This window comes from Electrona antarctica (assembly GCF_951216825.1).
Source record: "Electrona antarctica genome assembly, chromosome: 20".
Classification (NCBI taxonomy): domain Eukaryota; kingdom Metazoa; phylum Chordata; class Actinopteri; order Myctophiformes; family Myctophidae; genus Electrona; species Electrona antarctica.
This window is the reverse complement of record NC_136801.1, coordinates 3,730,657-3,754,655: the sequence shown is the minus strand read 5'-3', so window position 1 is coordinate 3,754,655 and position 23,999 is coordinate 3,730,657. Positions and strand designations below refer to the sequence as shown.

Genomic DNA, 23,999 nt, shown 5'->3' with positions numbered 1-23,999 from the left:
CAAGTCTCATACAACAAGCATACATCAATCTGTTGTGCACGTGTGAGTCAGGCCTAAAACTTTTGATTTTGTATGATGTAGCTATGATGAGAATTTTTACGGTGTGGCACCATAGAGGAAGAAATCATAAGGGTTTGATTTGAGGCAATCGGATGAAAACACAATTATTTGTTGTAAGCTTGAAGTATATCCTAACCTTTGACCCTCTTGTGTGCAGGCGAGGTACAACATCCAGTTGTCTTCTCCAGAAGTATGAATCAAAGTAGAACATCCAGAAAGCTGATAAAAGACCATGTCCAGGTAGACTTGGAACAGCTCAAAAAGCCAAAATGACCATTTTTCACCCCTGTGTCAATTATCTAATGTGATCCTGGGCTCTACACACCCTCCGCCAACCCCATATATGGGGAACATGGGGAGCATGGGGAACGGACTTGAACTCATGCTTCCTTCATGCCTGAGTGTCCAAGTTGCTCCTTTACACCTGACAGGGGGGAGTTTCCCTGGTTGGACGTAGCGCGTGGAAGGAACACATTATTCCAACCAGTTCCTTTCCCCTCCATCAGGCGCACCGGCTGGCCAGGGGGAGGCAGTTTAGAGACCAGGATTACTGCATGTTTTTTGTGAGGGTACCTACCCTAGGGGACATGGGGAGAACATGCAAACTCCACACAGAAAGGCCCTTTCGCCAACCCCGCCTCAGGTATGGGCACTGATGAGCGGAGGAGGAAACACGCCGCCAGCACCCACAGCGTCCCGAGCGGGAATCGAACCCAGGACCTTCTAGCTATGAGGCGACAGCACTACCAACTGTGCCACAGTGCCCCCTAAAATGACATTTTGGAAGCCGTAAAATGCTCCTCAGGGCTTCTTTGTCCAGGGGAATGGACCTCTGTTTTATCATGTTTGCCCTTTAGCCGGAGCAGGAAGCCTTTCCAGGCAAGCCTCATCAATGCTTCGTAGGCCTATAGACGAGAATGTGCTGGTATTCTGTTGTACCTTCTTCTATCATACCAGCTGTACTGACCCTTCCACAATAACACGACTGTGGCTCAGGAGGTAGAGCAGGTCGTCCAATGATCCATGGGTCGGCGGTTCGAATCCCGGCTCCTCCTGTCTACATGTCGAAGTGTCCTTGGGCAAGACACTGAACCCCAAATTGCTCCCGATGTGCTGGTTGGTACCTTGCATGGCTTTCGCCACAATCAGTGTATGAATGTGTGTGTGAATGGGTGAATGTAATGCACTATGTAAAGCGCCTTGGATAAAGGCGCTATATAAATGCACCATTTTTTTTAACACGGGACAGATGTCCTTCGACCCTGCATCTTTGGAATCATTTCCCTAGAATGGAAGGTAGACTGCGAGTGGAACTCCCCCTGATGATAGTGTAACACTCTTTCTGTTTACTTGACATATATAGTGTGTACAAAGATGCTAACGCACACCAAAGTCCTTGTAGCGGTGCCGGCACTCGGGAGAGAACTGCAGAGGAAATCTTGAAAAAAACAGACCTGCTACGTCCTAAATAAAATATTGGCACTCTGGCTATTGGCGTGTGCGGCCGTCCACCTTCTTGTTTTTTGAAGATTTCCTCTGTACTTGACATATAGTATCATGTCAAATTATATATTTCCCTTTTCCCCAAAAAAATTCCAAATGTGCATGCGAATTCAAACATTTTTTTGAGTGGTGCAACCACTCCCTTACGGAGCTATGTGTGTGGGTGGCTGTGTGGGTGGATGGGTGGCTGGGTGGGTATGAGCACAAAAACGGCATGGTTGTTTTTCACCACCTGTGCGCAACCTAACACACACACACACGCACGTTAGATTAACTGTATATATGATGATTTCGGGTGTGTCAGATTGCCAGTACAGTACAGTGACAGTACAGTACAGTACAGTAGAGGGTACAGTAGAGTGACCGCCACGCGGTAACTGTCATTCCCCAACCGTTTCGGACGCGAGGCGGCTCGCCGGAACCGGGCCGGCACCCTGGATGCGTTCCTGAGGGTCTGAGGCCCCCCCCCCCCTCCCCCCGGGAACCCCCACACAGAACAAAATGACCAATATGCCTACATATGAAAAACTACTACTGTGGAAAGGCTATATTAATTTACTTATATTGACCCTATAAGCAATTTAGACCTGTTTTGCATTTTTGATTGATTGAAATATTTATTAACAGTTTGCAGAATTACAGTACATTTCAAGCACAAACTCAATACAAAGACTGTTAACTGTGAGTGGACGACCCAATTAAGCATTACACTTGTTTACAAGAGGGTCCATCTTGTTCAATTCATCAAAAATGCACACTCAAATGGTATCCATATCTAATCTGGCGCATGGACTATATGTATTATTGTGTTATTTTTGTGCTGATGATTATTGAATACCTATATGACCACAATGGAAACAAGGCCCCTGCAGGGACTTTTTGTGTCCAATCAAAACTAATGGGGGTCCTTGACATGAAAAACTTTAGAAAAACTGGTGTATAAGCCTATAGCCTGCATTATGCATATTGTATTGTTTGTCAAAATCCAACTCTGGCTGTCTGGTCTGTCTTTCCCCTCTCCCTGCCCTTGGTTCTTGTGCCTCTACAACAGTGGTTCCCAAAGTGGGGTCTGGGGACCCCCAGGGGTACTTGAGGGAGTTCCAGGGGGGACCCAGCTAAATGATCATTTGGAACCAAATGGACCCTTATGGGTCTGTAACTCTGAGAGCGTACAAATGGAACCAAATGGACCCTAACGGGTCCATTTGGTTCCATTTGTACACTCTCAGAGTTAAATTAACATTGATTTTACAATATAAATTGGGGTCTCAGAGATATAAATCCCATTAAATGGGGGTCCGTAGCCTATAATGCATATCAAACTAGGGGTGAAAATGGTTGAAAATCACTGCTAGAGCCGTAAAGATCCTCTGTTATGGGGGTCCTTGGCATACCTTTTCAAATATGGGGGTACAATTAGTGTCAATTTGGGGGTCCTTGACATGAAAAAGTTTGGGAACCACTGCTCTACAATATCCTATATGAACGCATTATCATGCTTTATGAAATGCATAAAGCATTTCACACACACACACACACACACACACACACACACACACACGCACGTCGCACGCGAAACCCTAAATTCCCCCAGAGAGCATCTCCATCTGACGTCATGCCCTTACATGGAGCGCACATTAGAAGAAGCGCACTTTTAGTTTTTAAGATTGTGTCCTTCTTCAGGATTCAGTCAGTCCATAATAACATTTTGCAATTTGCAAAAAAATAAAATAATGTCAGACAGACTAACAGTACAGAGGAAAATATGCCCTGTCTCGCAACTCGCACGTTTAATACAGTACCATGTCCCTTTAAAACGTCTGACAAAAAGCCCATATGATCCCCGAGCTCCAATCACCAATTCCTTCAGCAAAAGCAAGCCTCTGCATTTTTGTCTGTCTGAATGCTACTGTAGCACGGGGGTAACAAGACTGAGGAGGTTAAAGAAAAGCTGAAGAAATGTGAATAAAGCAACGGTCATTTTCATGGCGAACGGAAAGCGGATGCAAAAGGAGTTATATTGGGACTCCGTTGAGCCTCTGGACGCCGGATCAAAATGGTAGGCTTCGGCAGAGCGCTGCATTTCTGTTGATTTTTCTGTCCCTTCTTGATCTCTTGCAAAATTTTGAGCTTCTTAGCAGGCCGATCAAACTTGCCCACAGTTTCTGTCCCACGAATGCTTTCGTGCCGATCTCCGTGTAAAATGATTTTTTTTTGCACTGTATCGTTTCTCAGGGGCGAAGTTTGCAACTTAATAATGCATATGCGTAAGTTGGGAAATTGTAAAGCTTGCTACAAGAATTGCAATGGCTACAATAGCTACATTGTTGCAAAGGGAAGAGTTAAATTCTTTCATATCAGGGTACTTCAGTAAGGATCATCGTGACTGGTGCGTATTTGTGGACCTGTAAGTGAATATTATAACTATAAACAGTTGCCCCTCCTTTTGCACAGCAGAATTGGCTAATGCAAGGAGTTGGTATGCAAGTATGGTTTGCTGTTACTGTCTGGTAACAGTCTCCTCTCCTTGACTTGTCTTCAAGTGTAGGGACCTCAGATAACAGACAGTACAGGTGTCTAGTGTACATGCTATAGGTTGAAGGAACTCTGGTCAAATATATAGGTCTGCAGTCATGAATCTGCCCTCAGCGCCCCGTGCAATATTATTACATTTGAAGACCACATTCTGTGGTGCTAAAATCCACAGCATTATTGGTATACAAGGCTATACATTTTTATTTTATTTTGCAAGCATTGTACTTTGTCGATCTTCATATATAGGTGCCCATTATTGTTTAATATCATAGTAGTAAGTAATCTGTTACCTCAGTGATACCTTTTTTATAATACTGCATATCCAAAAAAGATGCATACATTTCAGTGATATAACTAACTTTATTATTCAACTCTGTGAAGCTACAGCAGGCAGTGACATTTATATTATTCTCTTCTCTCAGGCTGATGAAAGGATGCATGAAATTGGACAAACCGAACGCGAGCAGCAGAAAGAGAGAGAGAGGCAGGCAGGGCAGGCAGGGGCAGGCAGACATGCAGGCAGCCAGTCAGTATGGACTCTCTGGGGTCATGTTAGGATGCTTCCTTAGGAAAGCATGTGGAGCTGGCTGCAGTGGTGGAGTAATCCCAGGCAGCGCTGTGCGTTCACATCTGGAGGCTTGGGTTAATAACTGGGTCAGGTCAGTGGGGTCAGCCATGGTGCTCGCTGGGTGGTTTCTGGTACATTGGGAGCAAAGAGAGAGAGAGAGAGAGAAAGAGAGAGATGTTTGTTAGCGTAATTCATATTTGTATTTATTTTATCCCCTCCATCACCACCACAGCCACCTTTTTCATTTACCTTTTATTTTTTTATTTTTTTGCACGGATGATGGTAAGCTGTGATGGCAAGCTGCAAAGCGAGGCGGGTGAAATGTCCCAGTAAATGTGATCAGAGATACTGCATCTTGAATATGTTGTTGGTAAATGCTGACATGCCCCCCAGATAATTTAGGTAATTACTTTTGTTGATATCAAAAGACGATTTATATGGCCAACACATGTTGTGTGAATTGATATTAACCTAACTCTATTTGGGAGAAGTATAGCTTCATTTGTTGCACTGCATGCCGGTAATGACATGCTATAAACTGTTACTGAGTATAGTGCGCCACACAGTGAATCTAGGAAATTCATACACAGTGAAAGTGATGATGTTCTTACTATTCAGACTATATTTTATCAGTTAATCCATTTTGGGTGGGAACCCCTTTTGGTGTTAGCTTTATGTTATGTTTTAGCTATTGAATAATAGCAGATCTACAAGCTCATAGCGCGCCACCGAGTGGCGCGCTACGAGCTTGTAGATCTGCTATTATTGAAAAATCGAACGACTGACATAGAAACATAGCTTTTTCAGAAAACTGTCAGGATGTAGAAGACATTTTTTAGAATCTGATCTCAGGTCGAAATGTGTTAAGTTCGTAGCCAAGTTTTGAGTTGCTCCTTCTTCTTGGCCCTGTATCCTCTCTGGGCCACTGGGGGGGTTTTACGTAATGGACTATTCAGGACATTCCTGCCCACCCTTGACTTTGAGGCTTTGCTGTCTCTGTGGTGCTGAGCAAAGAGCTGGCTTTAGTCCTTGTGACAAGTGCAGCCATCCCACAGCCCAGCAACAAACTCTCTCAGACATCTCCGGCCCACAGTAGGAGGGCACTCTCCTTGGAAACCAAGACCTTAGGTGCTGCTAATTTATGCCCCTGAGATTAAAAACATTAGACAGGGCCTTTTGCAGAATGCGGGGTCAAACTCACTGGGCTTATGTAAGCACTTTCTTTTTTTGGGTTGGAATAGATTGAGTTTGTTTGAAGTCACTTCTTCGAGTCTCTCTCGGAATAAGTGCTGTCAGGAGTTTCGTATTGTGTGACGATCACACCACTGCTGCGCATCATTGTGCAGAGAGACAGGACGGTTATTGAAGTCTAACTCTAACTATTCTGCTTTCTACCACATTTATTTCATCTATTTGAAATGTATTTAGACGATAAGCCCCTTGAGATGTATCTCATTGTCGAGGGGTCCTCAAATTTGAAAAAACATTTAAAAATAATTGATCGTTTATGAACCTCAGTCAAAAATCCTCCACAAAGCTTTCAAGTTGACATGAGACTTTACTGGTTTTTTTCCGTTTTTTTTCACGGTCAGACATTTGAAGATATTTCGAGAAATAATCAGGGTCCCACCCAAGTATTCCAAGGGCTTTTAGTTGAATTTGGGCCAGAAATACTTAAGAGGAGGAGATTTAAAACAGATGGGCATGAGTTTAAACTCTTGTTTTAAGAGAATATTTAGCACGCAGGACTGAAGAATCCCTCAACTGAGACCATAGCGTACTGTACTGCAAATACAGGTGGACTTTTAATCACACACCTTGTTGAATGTTTTCATTATATCCAGGAATGACCGGTACTCACTACACATGAAATGCTACAGCAAGTAAAATGTCATTCAAATGTAAGATTTTTTTTAAGTGGTGCAACCACTTCCTTAAGTGACTATGTGTGTGGGTGGGTGGCTGGCTGGCTGGCTGGCTGGCTGGCTGGCTGGCTGGCTGGGTGGCTGGCTGGCTGGCTGGCTGGGTGTGTCTGAGCACGAAAACAGCATGGTTGTTTTTCACCACCTGTGCGCAACATAACACACACACAAACACACGCACATATTAACTGTATATATGGTGATTTCGGGTGTGCCAGTACAGTACAGTACAGTACAGTACAGTACAGTACAGTACAGTGACAGTACAGTGGAGGGTACAGTAGAGGGACCCCCACACGGTAACTCTGTCATTTCTCAACCGTTTCGGACGTGGGGCGGCTCGCCGGAATCGGGCCGGCACCCTGGGTGCGTTCCTGTTGGTCTGGAATCCCCCCCCCCTCCCCCCTCGGGGACCCCCACACGGAGTTGCACCACTTACTTCACACAGGTGTGATTTTTTTTAAACACGATAGTTGTAATTTGTTTTAGAAGATAGCCCATGTAATTATGATAATAGCCTACGCCAGTTCGATTGATTTGAAGTATTTATTAGCAGTTTTGCAGAATTGCAGTACATTTCAAGCACAACTAAAACTGCTAACACGGGACGACACCATACAGCATTACACTTGTTTACAATAGGGTCCACCATTTTCAATTCATCATACCATTTAGAGACGTACGTACAAATATACACTTCTATATAGCCGAAAACAGGAAATCATCATAAAAGGAGGTAAAAAGGGTAAAAGTTTCGAATTGAAGCCGTCCGTAGGTGCCCTTTGAGAGCACTTTTGCATGTCTTAATGACTGTTGGTAGGGTGTTCCACATTTTTGTGGCATAGGAGCGAAATTAATTTAGTCCCTTGTTGTTAGTGCCGAATCTGGGTTGCACATGGTTTGTTGAACTCCCTCTGGTGTTGTGGGTGTGGACTTTGTTGACATTAAGGAAGTATCTAGACGGGTACATGCGGGTATCTTGGTGGTGTAGCGAATTTTGTGGACCAGAGTCAGACCCATTGCAAGATGCTATACTCTGTCGTGAGGGGTTCTCAACCCCCCAAAATAATCATTTTTGAAGAATTGAGGCATTTAGTTTGACTCGGTTCCGCAGATAAATATTGTGAAAATAGCACTGCGACGTATTGTGAGCTTGTAGATCAGTTATTTTCAAAATGTTTGCCTCTTTCTCATATTATTTGACAATTTGGCCAATGGTTTTTGAGTGGTGCAACCACTCCAAGGAACAGCAATGTCCGTGTTAACCTATGTGTTGGTCTACTATGTGTTGGTTCACCTATGTGACTATGAGTACCAGTAGGGGCAAAAGTGGCGCTGTTGTGCCAGAAACGGAGAGAGAGAGATAGTGCTGCACTGTTGCCTGCTAATGACAGAGAGAGAGAGAGAGGGGGTGGGGGGGCAGGGGGAGAGGGGAGTTGCACCACTCAGTTCACACGGGTGTGATTTTTATAGTATACACCATAGATTGTTGATTACCTTTGATGCAGTAATGGTATTTTTATTTTTTTCCTTTTAGTTATTAAAGGGCATTAAAAGTTGACCCCCCCCCCCCATCATGGGAGGACCCTCCTGGGGGTCTCAACCCACAGGTTGAGAACCACTGGACTATCGAGTACAGTTCCCGTCTGAACCTATATCGTAGCAACACACACCAACACGCTCTCTCCTGTAGGCCACAATTGACATTCAGTCCACAGTAAACCCAATGCCATTTCAGTTTTTAAGCTCATATTCCCCGATTCGCGGCTGCACACATTGATTGGTCCGGAGGACACGGCTGTGATAGAAAGACGATGCTCCTCCTCCGCTGGTTCCCCACTGTCCTCGCTGACCTTCTCATCCAGGGTTGCCATGTCTTGTCTGGTTGTTATTATAAGCCACTCTGGGCTTGTTTTTGCTGTAAAGTTGCTTGTAAATATTGGTATAGTTTTGCAGGTTGTGTTTGGCGTGTTTCTAAAGTGTATAGTTGCTTATTTGGGCTTGCTTCCTGCTGTTCATGGCAAGGACCCCCCTCCCCCCCCCCCCCACCCCATCTGAAAATATTTTGTGCCCAGAGACCCCTCATACAAGATAAAATGTTTAATTTTTTTTCCAAAATGACCTTTTTTCCCCAAGATATGTTGTTGTTGAAAATAGCAGATCTACACAACGCATCGGTTGTGGACTTGTTTTCATAGACCTGGGCGCTTGTTTCTCTTGCAAAATCATGGCAACACTGCTTCTCATCAAACATATCATATCACTCCACACACACATTGTTTCCCCACACCAGAGATGCCACCGATAAGCAGCGTTTTAGGGGCTTTGTGCCATGGTATGAAAGGGACGATGATGATGAAGATATCATAGCTTCATCCCCTGTAATACCTGCCCCCTGGGTATGGCTTCGTCAGCACCTCTCCTAGGCGCTAGTCGTCACAATGTTCTTTAGTCGTCACAATGTGCTTCGGTCTCTGGCCTGGTGTCAGTTCATTCTTCCTATCCGACTTGGCAACATTGATTTACTATGAGTTTACACCCGATTTGTGCGACGGAGGATAAATTATGGCAATACAAAAGCAAATACCTCAATGTTCGCAAATAAAACTGGATTATTGGGTCCATTGTTTTACTATCCGAGTTAAATGAACTATTTTGTGTTTTGCGTGTGTTGGTTATTGGATTTTGGCATTTTCTTGGCATTTAAAAAATAAATAAATGATGTGTGAGATGAAGTTTGAATCTGTGTGTGTGTGTGTGTGCGTGTGCGTGTGTGTGTGTGCGTGTGCGTGTGCGTGCGCGTGTGCATGCTCTAAACCTGTGCCTGTTGGCTTGGAATAGTGAGTTGTGCCTCCAACAGAGCAGTGTTGTGTGAAGCGCTTACGTGTGTGTGTTTACGCGCGTGCACGCGTGTGAAGAGGAGATGCCAGCACCACAGGCCCCTCTCTTGGCCAGGCCTCCTGACTCAGCGCTTCCACTCCCCGCTCATTGGCCCAGACACAAACCTTCCTGGCAGAGCTTCAGTGCGGACACTCTAACCTCGTCGCTGCCCCGCCAAGGCAGTACCTTTTGATTATCCTACACCTCCTGAGTCTAGCTCAGTCATATCGGGTCCCGTCAGGCAGCGCGTGATGTCTTCTTTCAGCATCACGTCGGCCAACTCGCGACGCCGTCTCTCTCCCGCCACCGTGGGCCGCGCAAATCAAACATAACCCATTTAGGCCTGATGTCGAAATTAAAAAAAATGTCTTCTAAATCCTGACAGTTTTCTGAAATACCTCATGTTTTCTGTATCAGTGGTGCTCAATATTTCATGTCAAGGACCCCCAAAAATTATATGTAATAAGCCTCCCCCCCCCCCCCCCCCCATCTGAAAATATGTTGTTCCAGGGACCTCCCCAGAAGCAAAGATTTGAGTTAAAAAGGCTCGCTCTGAAAGAATATATTCAAAGATTTGTGCCACATTTTCACGATTTTTCAAAAATAGCAGACCTACAAGCTCATAGCGCGGCACTCGTGCCGCGCTATGAGCTTGTAGGTCTGCTATTTTTCAATAACTAGAGTATAACGTGATGCTTTTAAACACCAAAAGGGGTTCCCGCCCAGAATGGGATAATTTCACTTTTGCTCAAAAGGACAACAAGGGGGTGAAAGAACCTCCGGATCCAATCCAAATCCTCCGTGACAGTTACCCCTCATTCAGCCAGCAGAATTTTTTTAGTTTACAGATGAGATTACAGTCTCAGATGATACACATGTTGTTTTCGCATCCTTATTTTTTTGTTTGCGCATCCCAATTTCATGCTTGAGTAAAAACCCATATCACTTGTAGATTGGCTTGTCACCTGTGGTTGCATTAACATATAGATGAAATTGTATTTTACATTTCATGGTGAGTGGCGGTGTGTAAACTCCACACGTCTAGAATAAGTTACCACCCCGAGACTATAGCACATAATATAACTCTTTATGCATATATCAGTGATTTGAATGAATGGGATTAGGGCAGGAAGGATATTGATGGTATTGTAATTGGTGGCCAGCAGTGAATTCTGCTGTTGATTTAGTAAGCTGTACGTACAGTACAGTGATAAGATAAATTGACTTTCAGTCAGAAATGACCATCGAGATTCGGCATACTTTGAAGTAGGGCATTAAGCAACTAGTCGACTAGTTTACTAGTCGACTAGTAAATCCCTTGCTGGTACTAGTTGACTAGTTATTTTTTATTTTTTTCCCGATTTTGTAGGCCTCAAGATCAGGTAGATTATAGTTATGGGCCCTCATTTATCAACCGTGCGTACGCCAAAATATGGGTGTACGCCGAAATTACCGCAATTTTCGGCATTTACGATTTGCGCCAACGTTTGAATTTGAACTTGAGCCAAGACAAAAACCACGTCTGGTCGGGAGCTGTCGTACGCTTTGTCCTCACCTGTTTTTCTGTCGTAGAACAGCGGAGCAGCATTGTTTGACCAGCTGAGAGGCTGTCACAGGCATCGAAACATATGTATTCACTCCTAAAATGTTTATATAAAACTGTATAGGTATGTATATGGGCTAAATGTAAAAAAGAAAAAAAAAGTAAAGGAATACATCAACGATGTGTCTTTGTGTCATATGAAATTAGTAGGAGATTTCCAACTTTACAAGCAAGCAATTAAAATTGCGCATTTAAAAACAATGTTGCAAGTTACTGTAGATGCGTAAGCCATTTAAACAGTGTTTTGCATGATGAGCACATATATGCGAGGATTTGGGCTTTCTGTTCTGAAATATTTCCATGACGGGACGTTGGAGAGTATAGTGCAGTGCTGCAGCGCGGAGAGTCCCAACATGGGTAGCCTACTGTAGCCTAATCTACAGCAGGCCGATGTCTTTCTGGAGTTACAGTATGTGCAATCTTCTCCTCGTTTAATAAACCCGACGCGTCGCTCGAATGCCAAATGTGCCGTGCCAGCGCAAGTGGGAACGCATCGGAGATAGTATAGGCTAAGCCAGCCTGCAGCCTACCACCACCACTGTCCAGTGCCACATAAGGCTACGGTTTTGGCTGCAATATTCATATAATTGACAGTTGACAGCGAGGCAATTTAAATAGACTGAACGTGCAAACTGCATGGTCAATTGGTCACGGTGTCACGGACGGACCACAGTGATAGAGAGACAGACAGGACAGGAGATGCACCTTGCAAAACAGCAGCGTGTGTGCGCGCCTATTTGTTATATAATTCATGGTTCACAGGTTCAGGTTTTCGTTCACTAATATATCTTGTTGTATATTAAATGAATAAAGACTTTAATAATTGAATATAGGCCTACAACTAACAACACAGTGACAGTTGCTTGCAAATTGCGATATGTGCGTGCGTGCGTGCGGGGGGGTGAGGCGGGCAGCAAGGGAAGCGAAGCGAGAGGAGAAACAGACAGGGTAGTCCTACAGCTTTATTTAATTCATGCAGGTTTATTTATTTAAGATACAACAAGTTGCGTGTGCGTGCGTGTGTCTGTGTGTGTGTGTATGGGAGGGGGGCAGGGGCAGCAAGGCAACTTAGGCAAGCGAGTGAAACTTTTTTTCTTCCTGTAACCATGGTTTCCAGGTCGTATTGCAGTTGTTCATGTCGCAAAACCGAGGGCGCGGCTAGATTTCATAGGGCGTGCCAGATTGATTTCAGCCGTCACATTTATTACTGCTAGGAATGAAATTAGGAAGGAACAGCTGTCTGCGATCACTTTGTAAATGCCGACCCGACGTGGGTGTACTACGAATCCTACACTCGAATTGATAAATGAGGGCCATGGTCACCAATGTACACAGTTTTTAAATGTACAAATATTTATTTAAAAAAAAAAAAAAGACTAGAAGTGAATGCCCTACTTTGAAGTGCTTTCCAACAATTAGCCCGTTTGCTGTATCTACAATATTATGATTGCTGTAAATTTAACTCAGATTTTGTGATTTTCAGAAGTGTGTCTTGCATGTCAATCTGTTCCTACACTACAACGTGTGTATCATAACACTTAACTATATTAGTCAACTACCTGCTGTGGATGATTATAGCATGTATGTATTATGCTTTCGGCAATACTTAATAATAATTAGTACCAGTAAGACGTCTGAGGTCGCGTGCACGCATCCGCCTGGGTGACAGCAGACTGCTGGGCGAGCGCTGGCGCTTTGGAATGAGGGGTCAGATCAACATATCTGCCTGGGTGACAGCAGACTGCTGGGCGAGCGCTGGCGCTTTGGAATGAGGGGTCAGATCAACATATCTGCCTGGGTGACAGCAGACTGCTGGGCGAGCACTGGCGCTTTGGCATGGGGGGGTAAGATCTTAATTTTCGGGCCTGTTAAGAACTCTAGTTTTCGCCGGCTGCCGGGCGCGACTGCACTGATAACTTTGGGACAGGCCCATCTAGGGTTTAAATGGACTGAGGTATCAGTCAAAAGGGAGACATCGAAGAGGAAGGATGGATGGGGAAGGATCAACATATGGAATGTCATATTTGGAGATCTAAGGGTTTGAGGTCAGATGTAGAGTTGCTGGCCAATATTGATGACAACAGACAAAATGCTCCCCGACAGCATAATCGGAGGAAATATCGTGCAGTGTGTACGCGCCATTACAGACCTGTAATTGTCCATTTGGAACACCCTCGAGGAACCCACAGGATCCCTGGACCTCACTTTGAGAACCACTGTCCTAGATTGTTAATTTATTTATGTCACTGGTGTGGTATCGGATCGGTACTCAGAAAATTATGGTAATCGCTATGAGGAAGAAAACATATGGTAGCGGTACATCTCTATTTAGTTTGACTCGGTTCCACAGATAAATATTGTAAAAATAGCAGATCTACAAGCTCATAATGTTGTGAGCTTTCTTTTTTTTCTTTTTGAGTGGAAAAGTGAATTTTTAGCGTTGTTTTAAAGTCATTTAATGCAATCAAATATGACTTTTCTGTTTGGATGAATGGGCTGTCAAGGCCAGAAAGTAGTTTTTTGCCACTCAGTAGGCGTTCCCGCATAACTTCCGGGTATGATGATGATGTCACGCGCATACTCTCTATTGTCACTTCACTGTCACCCCCCCCCCCCCCCACACACACACACACACACACAACCACCCCCACCACGCCACGTAAATTGCACGCTGCGTTCATGATTTGAGGCTTTTTGTACAAAACGGCCAATCCTGCAAACTTTGAAAACCAATGTTAGCCAATTAGGATGGAATATGAAATATCGGACAGATCGGTCTTGAGCACATGTGACATGACTATAGAGATACTGTGTAACGATTTGCGGGATTTCTGGACAAAATCTGGAGGAGTAATATCAAAAAATGTGTTCGGCCTCCTGGTGGCGCTATAACAGGCCGTTCTGGAAAATTTGAAGCAGAGGTTCATCGTTTGCATCCAGGGAGTGTGTGTGCAAAGTTTGGCATTGACCGTGTTAACGGTGCCGGAGATTAGCTGTACACAGACGGACGGACACACATACACACACGCACGGACGGACGGACGGAGTGCAAAACATACTCTCTCCCCTGCATGCCTTCGGCCTGGTGGAGACAATCATGTGGGGAGGTTGAGGAGAACCCCCGGCCTATAGGATCATGTGGGGAGGTTGAGGAGAACCCCCGGCCTATAGGATCACATTCCTCCAGAGCCATCCCATCCTCCTTCAGGGCTGTCTTTCATACCGTCTGTCTCATTAAAAGCAACAGAACACACTTCTTTCTGTGCACTGCACGCAAGGGAGAACACCCCCCCCCCCCACACACACACACACACACACACACACACACACACACACACACACACACAAACGTCATCATCTGACAGAGCACTGCCGTTTTACTGAATATCTGCGTGTTCGTGCCACTGTAGGGTGTGAGCTCAGTACATTTTTATGAACTTTTTTTAAATTATCATAGTCACCTTATTATATCATATTTGTAAAAGGAAACTAAAAGCAAAAAACAGTCTAATGTTCTACAAAACGGAACTCGTTGTACCTTCATTATCATACTGTATGACTGTGTGTGTGTGTGTGTGTGTGTGTGTGTGTGTGTGTGTGTGTGTGTGTGTGTGTGTGTGTGTGTGTGTGTGTGTGTGTGTGTGTGTGTGTGTGTGTGTGTGTGTGTGTGTGTGTGTGTGTGTGTGTGTGTGTGTGTGTGTGTGTGTGTGTGTGTGTGTGTGTGTGTGTGTGTGTGTGTGTGACGCGCACGGGGTGGGGTGGGGATACATACGCATGCAGGTCTGTTACTGTGTATATTCTTACCTCAAGGTCAGTGCTCTGGGTCTCTGCGCTGATTGGATTGAGAGGAGAGCAGACTGCAGACGAGGAAGAAACTCCCCAATAGACAGACAGGAACTGAAGGAAAGCAGACAGGACCTGGCGGCCCAGTCCAGTTTCAATAGACAGGAACTGAAGGAAAGCAGACAGGACCTGGCCCAGTCCAGTTTCAATAGACAGGACCTGAAGGAAAGCAGACAGGACCTGGCGGCCCAGTCCAGTTTCAATAGACAGGACCTGAAGGAAAGCAGACAGGACCTGGCCCAGTCCAGTTTCAATAGACAGGAACTGAAGGAGAGCAGACAGGCCCTGGCCCAGTCCAGTTTCAATAGACAGGACCTGAAGGAAAGCAGACAGGACCATAGAGTATATATATAATAGAGACTGAACTGGCGCGAAGCTCCGCCCCCCCAGCTATTCATGTCAGTGGAAGTTGCTCAGTGGCGTTTTGAAGCACCCGGAAGACTGCCGGAAGTCCCTCCCCGGACCTCAACTTTGAGGTCCTGAGTGACGTAGGGCAACCGAGCGCTCAACGTTAAAGCCCAGCTGCAAGGGGTTTCCCGGTCATGAATCCACGGGTCCGCCTGTAGTCCCTCCTCCTACCACTAGGACCCAGAGCTTCAACGTTGAATAGCCTCACTGCCCCCTTGGACAGGACCTGGCCCAGTCCAGTTTCAATAGACAGGACCTGAAGGAGAGCAGACAGGACCTGGCCCAGTCCAGTTTCAACGCATTGACTACACACTCTCACCGACGTGGGGTGGGGGGGGGGGGACCTGAACATGATGGTACGGGATGATGACTGCAGACCACGTGGAGTAGACTACCAGTATTAGGGCATTCACTTCTAGTCATTTTTACTAGTTGACTAGTTGCCTAGTTTACTAGTCGACTAGTTGTTTAACTACCTATATGTAAACTTTTTTTTTGGGAAATAAATATTTGTACATTTAAAAACGGTGTACATTGGTGACTATAACTATAATCTACCTGATCTTGAGGCCTACAAAATAGGGAAGAAAACCCCCCCCAAAAAAACATTATTTTATTTTAGTTGGTACTAGTCAACTAGTACCAACAAGGTCGACTAGTGCATTTACTAGTCGACTAGTAAACTAGTCGACTAGTTGCTTAATGCCCTAACTAGTATTGCCCGATTTTAGAATAGTTAGAAAGATAGAATGTCCCCCACTCGACTCCTTGGGGTGTTTCTTGTCACTGTATATTTGCACATACATGAAAGTTGTACTGCATTTACCCGTCCTATAACTACTAGGAGCAGTGAGTAGCCTGTCTAGGGCACGCAGCACCCGGGGAGCAATTGGGGTTAGGAGTCGCTCGAGCTGACGCAATCCATTGATGCACTCGTCCTAGACCTCGCATCTATCCTCTCTCCCCGGTCAATGATAGTTGACCTCACTGGGGTGGTGTGGCATGAGTCCTCTGCCGATGCAGGCTAGCGGTATTATGGGTGACTGCATTTAGCATGAGTCCTCTGCCGATGCAGGCTAGCGGTATTATGGGTGACTGCATTTAGCCATCGCTAGTCCACAGTAAAAGTCCCTTTTCCAACCGAGGTTGTACCGGTTTGGTTCTTTTTTTCCTGCGTGTTTCCACTGAAAATGAAATGTTTCATAACCCTTAAAAGTTGGTTCGGAACTGGAACCAAAAAAATGGCCGCCGTTTTTGTGAAAGCATCAAGGTTCCAAGAATCCGGAACGGAACCAGTTCTAGAACCAATGTTCTTAGCCCATTTTGGGGCGGGAACCTTGGGAGCTTGTAGATCTGCTATTTTTAAAATCGACTGACATAGAAACATAGCTTTTTCAGAAAACTGTCAGGATGTAGAAGACATTTATAGAATCTGATCTCAGGTCAAAATGGGTTAGTGGAAAAGGGCCCATAGAGGGATAACAGGTGGAGGGTTTGGATAATGGGTTTGGCATGGCACATGGGGTTTGACCAGATGAAGAGCCTTGGCTCGAAACGTCGTCAATAAAGTATAACTTTTGGCGCAGATGAGTGTGTGCGGGTTCTTTTCTCTCTCTCTGTTGGCATGGAGGAACAGCCACGGTTCTCTCTCAGCCATGGAGACGGAATCCGCTTCTTTTACCATCTTTGATTGATTGATTGAAATATTTATTAACAGTTTGCACAATTACAGTACATTTCAAGCACAAACTCAATACAAAGACTGTTAACTGTGAGTGGACGACCCAATTAAGCATTACACTTGTTTACAAGAGGGTCCACCATGTTCAATTCATCAAAACATTTAGAGACGTACAAATAGACACTTCTATATAGTCAAAGAACAGAACAGGAATTCATCATAACGGAGGTAAAAAGGGAAAAGAAACGTATACAGTGAGGGGAAAAAAGGGGGGGGGATTCAGATTTTACGGGGGCCAGTTTCGAATTGCAGCCGTCCGTAGGTGCCCTTTGAGAGCGGTTTTGAAGGAGTCGAGGGATTCACATGTCTTAATGACTGTTGGTAGGGCGTTCCAACCATCTCTGGGCTGTCTTTGACCGTATACATTCAGTCAGTGTCAGCGACTGAGAGGATGTAGTGGTGGACACACAGAGGACACCGTGTCTGTCATTAACCTGATGCCTTTTTAATGGCTGCCTGATTAGAGTTACCCCCCCATCATGACATGCCCTTGTTCTGCCCTGTGCACCTTCTCTTAACCCATTCTGGGCGGGAACCCCTTTTGGTGTTAGCATTATGTTATGCTTTAGCTATTGAAAAATAGCAGATCTACAAGCTCATAGCGCGCCACTGAGTGCCGCGCTATGAGCTTGAAAATGTGGCGCAAATCTTTGAATATATATTCTTTCAGAGCGAACGTTTTTTAACTCAAATCGTTCCTGGAATAACATATTAAAAGATGGGGGTCGGCGGCCAATTACAGATAATTTTTGGGGTGCTTGAAATGAAATATTGAGCACCACTGATATAGAAACAATAGGAATTTCAGAAAACTGTCAGGATTTAGAAGAGATTTTTTAAATTTCGACGTCCGGCCTAAATGGTTTAATGTTGCCTGTCTGTTTATTTATGAGGTGATCCATTGCCTGTGACATAAAAGTATGTATGTGCGTTTTTAGAGGCACTGGGCTGGGTTTGTATGTAGGGTCTGGCTGTCATGCTAACGGCTAACGACGTGTGTGCGCGCGCGTGTGTGTGTGTGTGTGTGTGTTTGCGTGTGCGTGTGCGCACGTGCACGCACTACGCCTGCCATCCTCATCCCAGTGAGACAGAGTGGTGCTGACACCGTGCCCACTCTGCTTCCTTGCGGTGTCACTCAAACAGAACCCCAACCTGGGCCCCTCAGCAGGAAGTGGTCGGTCTGAAGCAGACTGCTGAGTGTGCGCTTTTCTTCCGTGAGTGAGAACTTAAAGTGGCCTTGGCTGCTATAGCGGCGGCGCAGTCCAGGTACTGTATATGACACCTAAACGCGTCTGGGTGAACTTGTGTGATCATTGCCGGGTGAATGTGTTTGGTCCGACGTACTAACAACCAGAGTAATGTAGTAAGAGAGTGGTGACACGCTTTGATCTCGCCGCAAAGCGGGTGCCTATGGGCGATAGTTCCAAACATTGCTCCTATGGCTGGAACTATTCCATTGAGATAGAATGAGCACTTCCGCATTCCATTGTTACAATGAGAGTCAACGGGAGTGTCATTACTCTCTTTTATACTACTCTGCTAACAACTAACTAACTGACAGGCATTAGTCTGACACCCTAACCTAACCCTAACCTCACATGGAAGTAAGCCACGTATGTGTCTTAACCGGCAACGCATGTCGGGAGCCACGGGTGAGTCTTCACCAGCCACGCATGTGTCAGACTGTTGCGTCGGACCAACGTATAGTTATAGGCGCCCCATCATGATCTACTGATGGATGGTTATGGTTTTTGCTGTTGCAAACTGCGAGCTTGTCATTTTATCCGTTAACTGATAGGGGCGGCAGTGGCTCAGTGGGTAGAGTGGCCTGATGGGAACTGCAAGGTTTCCGGGCTCCCCCAGAGTTGGTGTTGAAGTGTCCTTGAGCAAGACTCTGAATTGCTCCCGATGTGCATGGTTTCCTCTGCCATCGGTGTGTGAATGTGTGTGTGAATGGGTGAATGTAATGCACAAACTATGTAAAGCGCCTTGGATAAAGGTGCTATATAAATGCACCATTTAACATAGCTATCATTATTTCAGTTAAAGGGGCATTCCACTCATTTTCAACATTTTACTATGTCATTAATATACTTAGAGCTGTTGTGTGGAAATAATAAAAAAAAGTCCCCCCATTCTGTGTTTCCTAGAACCAGAGGTCTGAAAAAATCATTAACATGGTGAAACACATCTTGATGATGTCATCAAGATGTGTTTCACCATGTTAATGTTTTTCTTTTCATAATTACAGTTCTAGGAAACACAGAATGGGGGGACTTTTTTTTAATTATTTCCACATAACAGCTCTAAGGTATATTAATGACAAAGTAAAATGTTAAATGAGTGGAATGCCCCTTTAATGAGCCATTTGTGGCGGGACCTGGCACTTTGGTCTGACAGTCCATTATTCAGTACCCCCAAAAAGTCAGACAAATGTTAGGTTAGGGTTTAGCGATCAATAAATACATTAGACCAAGTGTTGCTTCTGAATAAAGAGCCGTCGGATCAATGCCAGGACAGCTCTTTGGCCACAGTGACTAGTTATTACTTTACTTGCGCAATGCCTGTGCGGAACAAATGGCCCCGTCGGTTATGCAATACCTGGTGTACTTACTGTACAGGCCAGTAAGTGTATACTGCCAATATACGTCGTATCAAAGTGTACCGGCGGTAAGTCATATTGGTGACATCGGGGATCTCCATATATGGGCATATAAAGGACACATGGACACATCTTTTGGAGAACTTCATCAGCCCTGATGAAGAAGACCGCTTGTGGTTGAAATGTGCTGGTTTAGTAAAAGTCTGCTCCCTCTTTTAACTCCGAGTGGCCGGATCTCCCATTTTTGAGGGGCACTATCCCCTCCTATGTCCAGCTTTTGTGTGTACGCCATATCGATGCTTTGATTGGCTGAGCAATGTGTGTACCCCATATAGCGATGATTTCATTGGCTGAGCACGGTACTCCTATAGTGGCCTATAGCCAGCTTTCTGTGTCTGTGTGTACCATGGAATTGAGGATAAAATCATACCCGTGTGAAGTGAGGGGCGCTCATCTTACAACATCGAGGACAAAACAAACAACATTAAACTCTGTTCATTTTCAATGACATTTAATGTTTGTTTAAGGAAAAACAAACTAAAATTAAACCTGTATGATAAGTGAGGACGCCAATTGTGATTGGCCGGAATGTGATGATGTAGGATGATGATGATGATAAAAGCGCCCCTCATTTCACGTGTGATTTTTATTTATTTATTTGAAATCAACCGGTTGAACGGTTCTGAAGATATGCAAAGGACACCCACTCACTGCACTCAGCCACTCTGTCCGTATGTTACTAGGCCCCATTTACACTGACAGACAAATCTAGCCTGAATCAGATCTGTGCCACATCGAGATTGAAATCCGATTGGTTTAAATTAGTCTAACATGTCACATGACTCATTTAAACAAATCAGATTCCAATCTGGATGTGGCACAGATCTGATTCAGGCTAGATTTGGCTGCCAGTGTAAATGGGGCCTAACTCACTCACTCACTTTGTCCACAGTTCATCTCGTAAACCACTGGGATGGTTGAGCATGGACAAGATGTCTTGTCCATGCTCACGTATTGTTAATATTTGTTTACTTTTTAGGACTTACATTTTATATTGGAGGTCTGCAACAGAAATAGACTGGCCACACGTACTTCCTGCCAGAGATATGCACTCCCCTAAGCGCATAAACCTTTCTAGTTTAGGATAGTTTTAGGGAAGCTTTAAGGCGTGGTGCTTAAAAGGGCGAGACATCTAGAAGAGTGTCTGTCTGTCTGTCTGTCTGTCTGTCTGTCTGTCTGTCTGTCTGTCTGTCTGTCTGTCTGTCTGTCTGTCTGTCTGTGAGTGAGTGAATCCAGTTTGCTAATCAAGAAAACCACTTGACCAATCAGTCTATTGGGCATGCTGCCAGTAGACCAAAGGACATCAATCCCTGAATATCTTTCTGATTGTGAATGTTTTGTATTTATTGTTTACGTTTTTAAGTTCATACTGAAAGTCAAAGGGAGGTGGACCGTGCTGAATCTTTACCCAAATAGGCTATGGAGATGACAGACGTCATAGACCGGCTACATGACGGCTGAGATCCACAAGCCACTATTAGACCATGTCTTGTTTTGATTTATTTAAACCATTCTGGGCGGGAACCCCTTTTGGTGTTTTAAGCATTATGTTATACTTTAGTCCCTGCGACATACTAGCGTCATGTCCAGGGGGTGTACTTGTACATCAAGCTGCCTCACGCTACAGAAACAGGAGATAGGCTCCTGCCCTATGGGCCTCATGGCTCGGCAAGGCTACTTACTTACTTACTTATACTAAAAATAGCAGATCTACAAGCTCATAGCGCGGCACCGAGTGCCGCGCTATGAGCTTGTAGGTCTGCTATTTTTGAAAAATCGTGAAAATGTGTAGTGCAAATCTTTGAATATATATTCTTTCAGAGCGAACGTTTTTAACTCAAATCTTTGCTTCTGGGGCGGGTCCCTGGAAGTTGGAACTACATATTTTCAGATGGGGGTTGGCGGCCAAATGCATATAATTCTGGGGGTCCTTGACATGAAAATGTTTGAGAATGACTGACATAGAAACATGGGTTTTTCAGAAAACTGTCAGGATGTAGAAGACATTTTTTGAATCTGATCTAAGGTCAAAATGGGTTAAATGCAACACAGTACAGTGTCTATGGCTGGAATTGAACCAGGGACGTTGCAAATAATGTATGTGTGGGTGACACACTATCCGGTCTGGATAGGACGTCTCCCTCACCCTACAAAGGGTTCTGCAGTGTTCTGTGACATTGGGCTAATAGCTCAGGGTGTTCAACGATCACCAACTACACCAACACAGACAACCGAGATGGGGCATGATTGGGGCCCTGTTTTTTCCAGTGCCATACCGTTTTCTACTATTTTGAAACACATTTTCAAATACTTACAAGCTCACAACGACAGGTTGTGAGCTTGTAAAAAAAAAGAACAAAAGGCAAAGAAGTTTAGGGATAAGCGGTAAAGCACTGGAGAAAATAGGGCCCATAGCCTTCATTAATAATTTCCCTAACTTGTACTTACCAGATCTGTGTTCATTTCATACAAATAAGAAATAACAGTCTTATCTTCTGCGCATGTACTTTTTTTTAAACTGCCATACACCCATCCAGAATCTTTTATATCTTAAGACTATGTCGAAATATATTTGTACAGCATCTGCCATGAATGATACAAATGTAAGCCTGCAAAAATACACAGAAAGGCATGTTGTTGGCCAGGGAGCAGGGAGGGGGAATAGGAAGGATATTGCTGCTACGCAAAGGTTCCAATGTTTTATAGTTTATACTTCCCTTACTGTGGCCTCACAGTGCTTTTCCAGATAAGCGTAGCACCACCAGACTGCAGTAAATGGACAAGAGAAGTTTTAAAATGGCAGCTCTTGGGATGTCACACGGCACATCGACAGTGCAGGGCCAGCCGTTCAATGGAGGAAACACAGACTTTATAGAGTAGTAAATCTAGTTGGCCCGTGTGGGGGGGGGGAAGAGGGCATTTTCCCCTGAATGCCACCAGTGAAAGTCAAATTAGAAGAGAGGGATTTTCTTTTTTTTTCACTCCCAATTCTACGAAATGCTTAGACTCGTCCCCACCGCCTGGCGTGGTTCCATTAGTCGTCGACTCGGGCCAGGAGCCGAGTGCATACCGCCTGCCTAGGCCAGGGATGAAGTCTATAAGGAATAAGGATTCTCCTGCTACTTACGGAACAAACCACTGCCAAGACAATGATTTGACTGAGATAGAGACACTGAGTTGACTGAGATAGAGACACTGAGTTGACTGAGATAGAGACACTGAGTTGACTGAGATAGAGACACTGAGTTGACTGAGATAGAGACACTGAGTTGACTGAGATAGAGACACTGAGTTGACTGAGATAGAGACACTGAGTTGACTGAGATAGAGACACTGAGTTGACTGAGAGAGACACTGAGTGGACTGAGATAGAGACACTGAGTTGACTGAGAGAGAGACACTGAGTTGACTGAGATAGAGACACTGAGTTGACTGAGATAGAGACACTGAGTTGACTGAGATAGAGACACTGAGTTGACTGAGATAGAGACACTGAGTTGACTGAGAGAGACACTGAGTGGACTGAGATAGAGACACTGAGTTGACTGAGAGAGAGACACTGAGTTGACTGAGATAGAGACACTGAGTTGACTGAGATAGAGACACTGAGTTGACTGAGATAGAGACACTGAGTTGACTGAGATAGAGACACTGAGTTGACTGAGATAGAGACACTGAGTTGACTGAGATGGAGACACTGAGTTGACTGAGATAGAGACACTGAGTTGACTGAGATAGAGACACTGAGTTGACTGAGATAGAGACACTGAGTGGACTGAGATAGAGACACTGAGTTGACTGAGATATAGAGACACTGAGTTGACTGAGATAGAGACACTGAGTTGACTGAGATAGAGACACTGAGTTGACTGAGATAGAGACACTGAGTTGACTGAGATATAGAGACACTGAGTGGACTGAGATAGAGACACTGAGTTGACTGAGATAGAGACACTGAGTTGACTGAGATAGAGACACTGAGTGGACTGAGATATAGAGACACTGAGTTGACTGAGATAGAGACACTGAGTTGACTGAGATGGAGACACTGAGTTGACTGAGATAGAGACACTGAGTTGACTGAGATAGAGACACTGAGTTGACTGAGATAGAGACACTGAGTTGACTGAGATGGAGACACTGAGTTGACTGAGATAGAGACACTGAGTTGACTGAGATAGAGACACTGAGTTGACTGAGATAGAGACACTGAGTTGACTGAGATAGAGACACTGAGTTGACTGAGATAGAGACACTGAGTTGACTGAGATAGA

The 23,999-nt window shown here is 44.7% G+C and overlaps 1 protein-coding gene across 1 annotated transcript in view; it reads left to right on the top strand.

Annotated features, from left to right (window-relative positions):
• Window positions 1-3,489: 3,489 nt before the first annotated feature.
• Window positions 3,490-23,999, top strand: part of zbtb47b (zinc finger and BTB domain containing 47b) — a gene marked incomplete at its 3' end in the record, with an annotated part of 43,774 nt that continues 23,264 nt past the window's right edge. Inside the window, exon 1 of the mRNA XM_079489439.1 lies at window positions 3,490-3,622. Coding sequence (XP_079345565.1) covers window positions 3,620-3,622 — 3 coding nt within the window. The 5' untranslated portion in view covers window positions 3,490-3,619. The remainder of the gene's footprint in view (window positions 3,623-23,999) is intronic.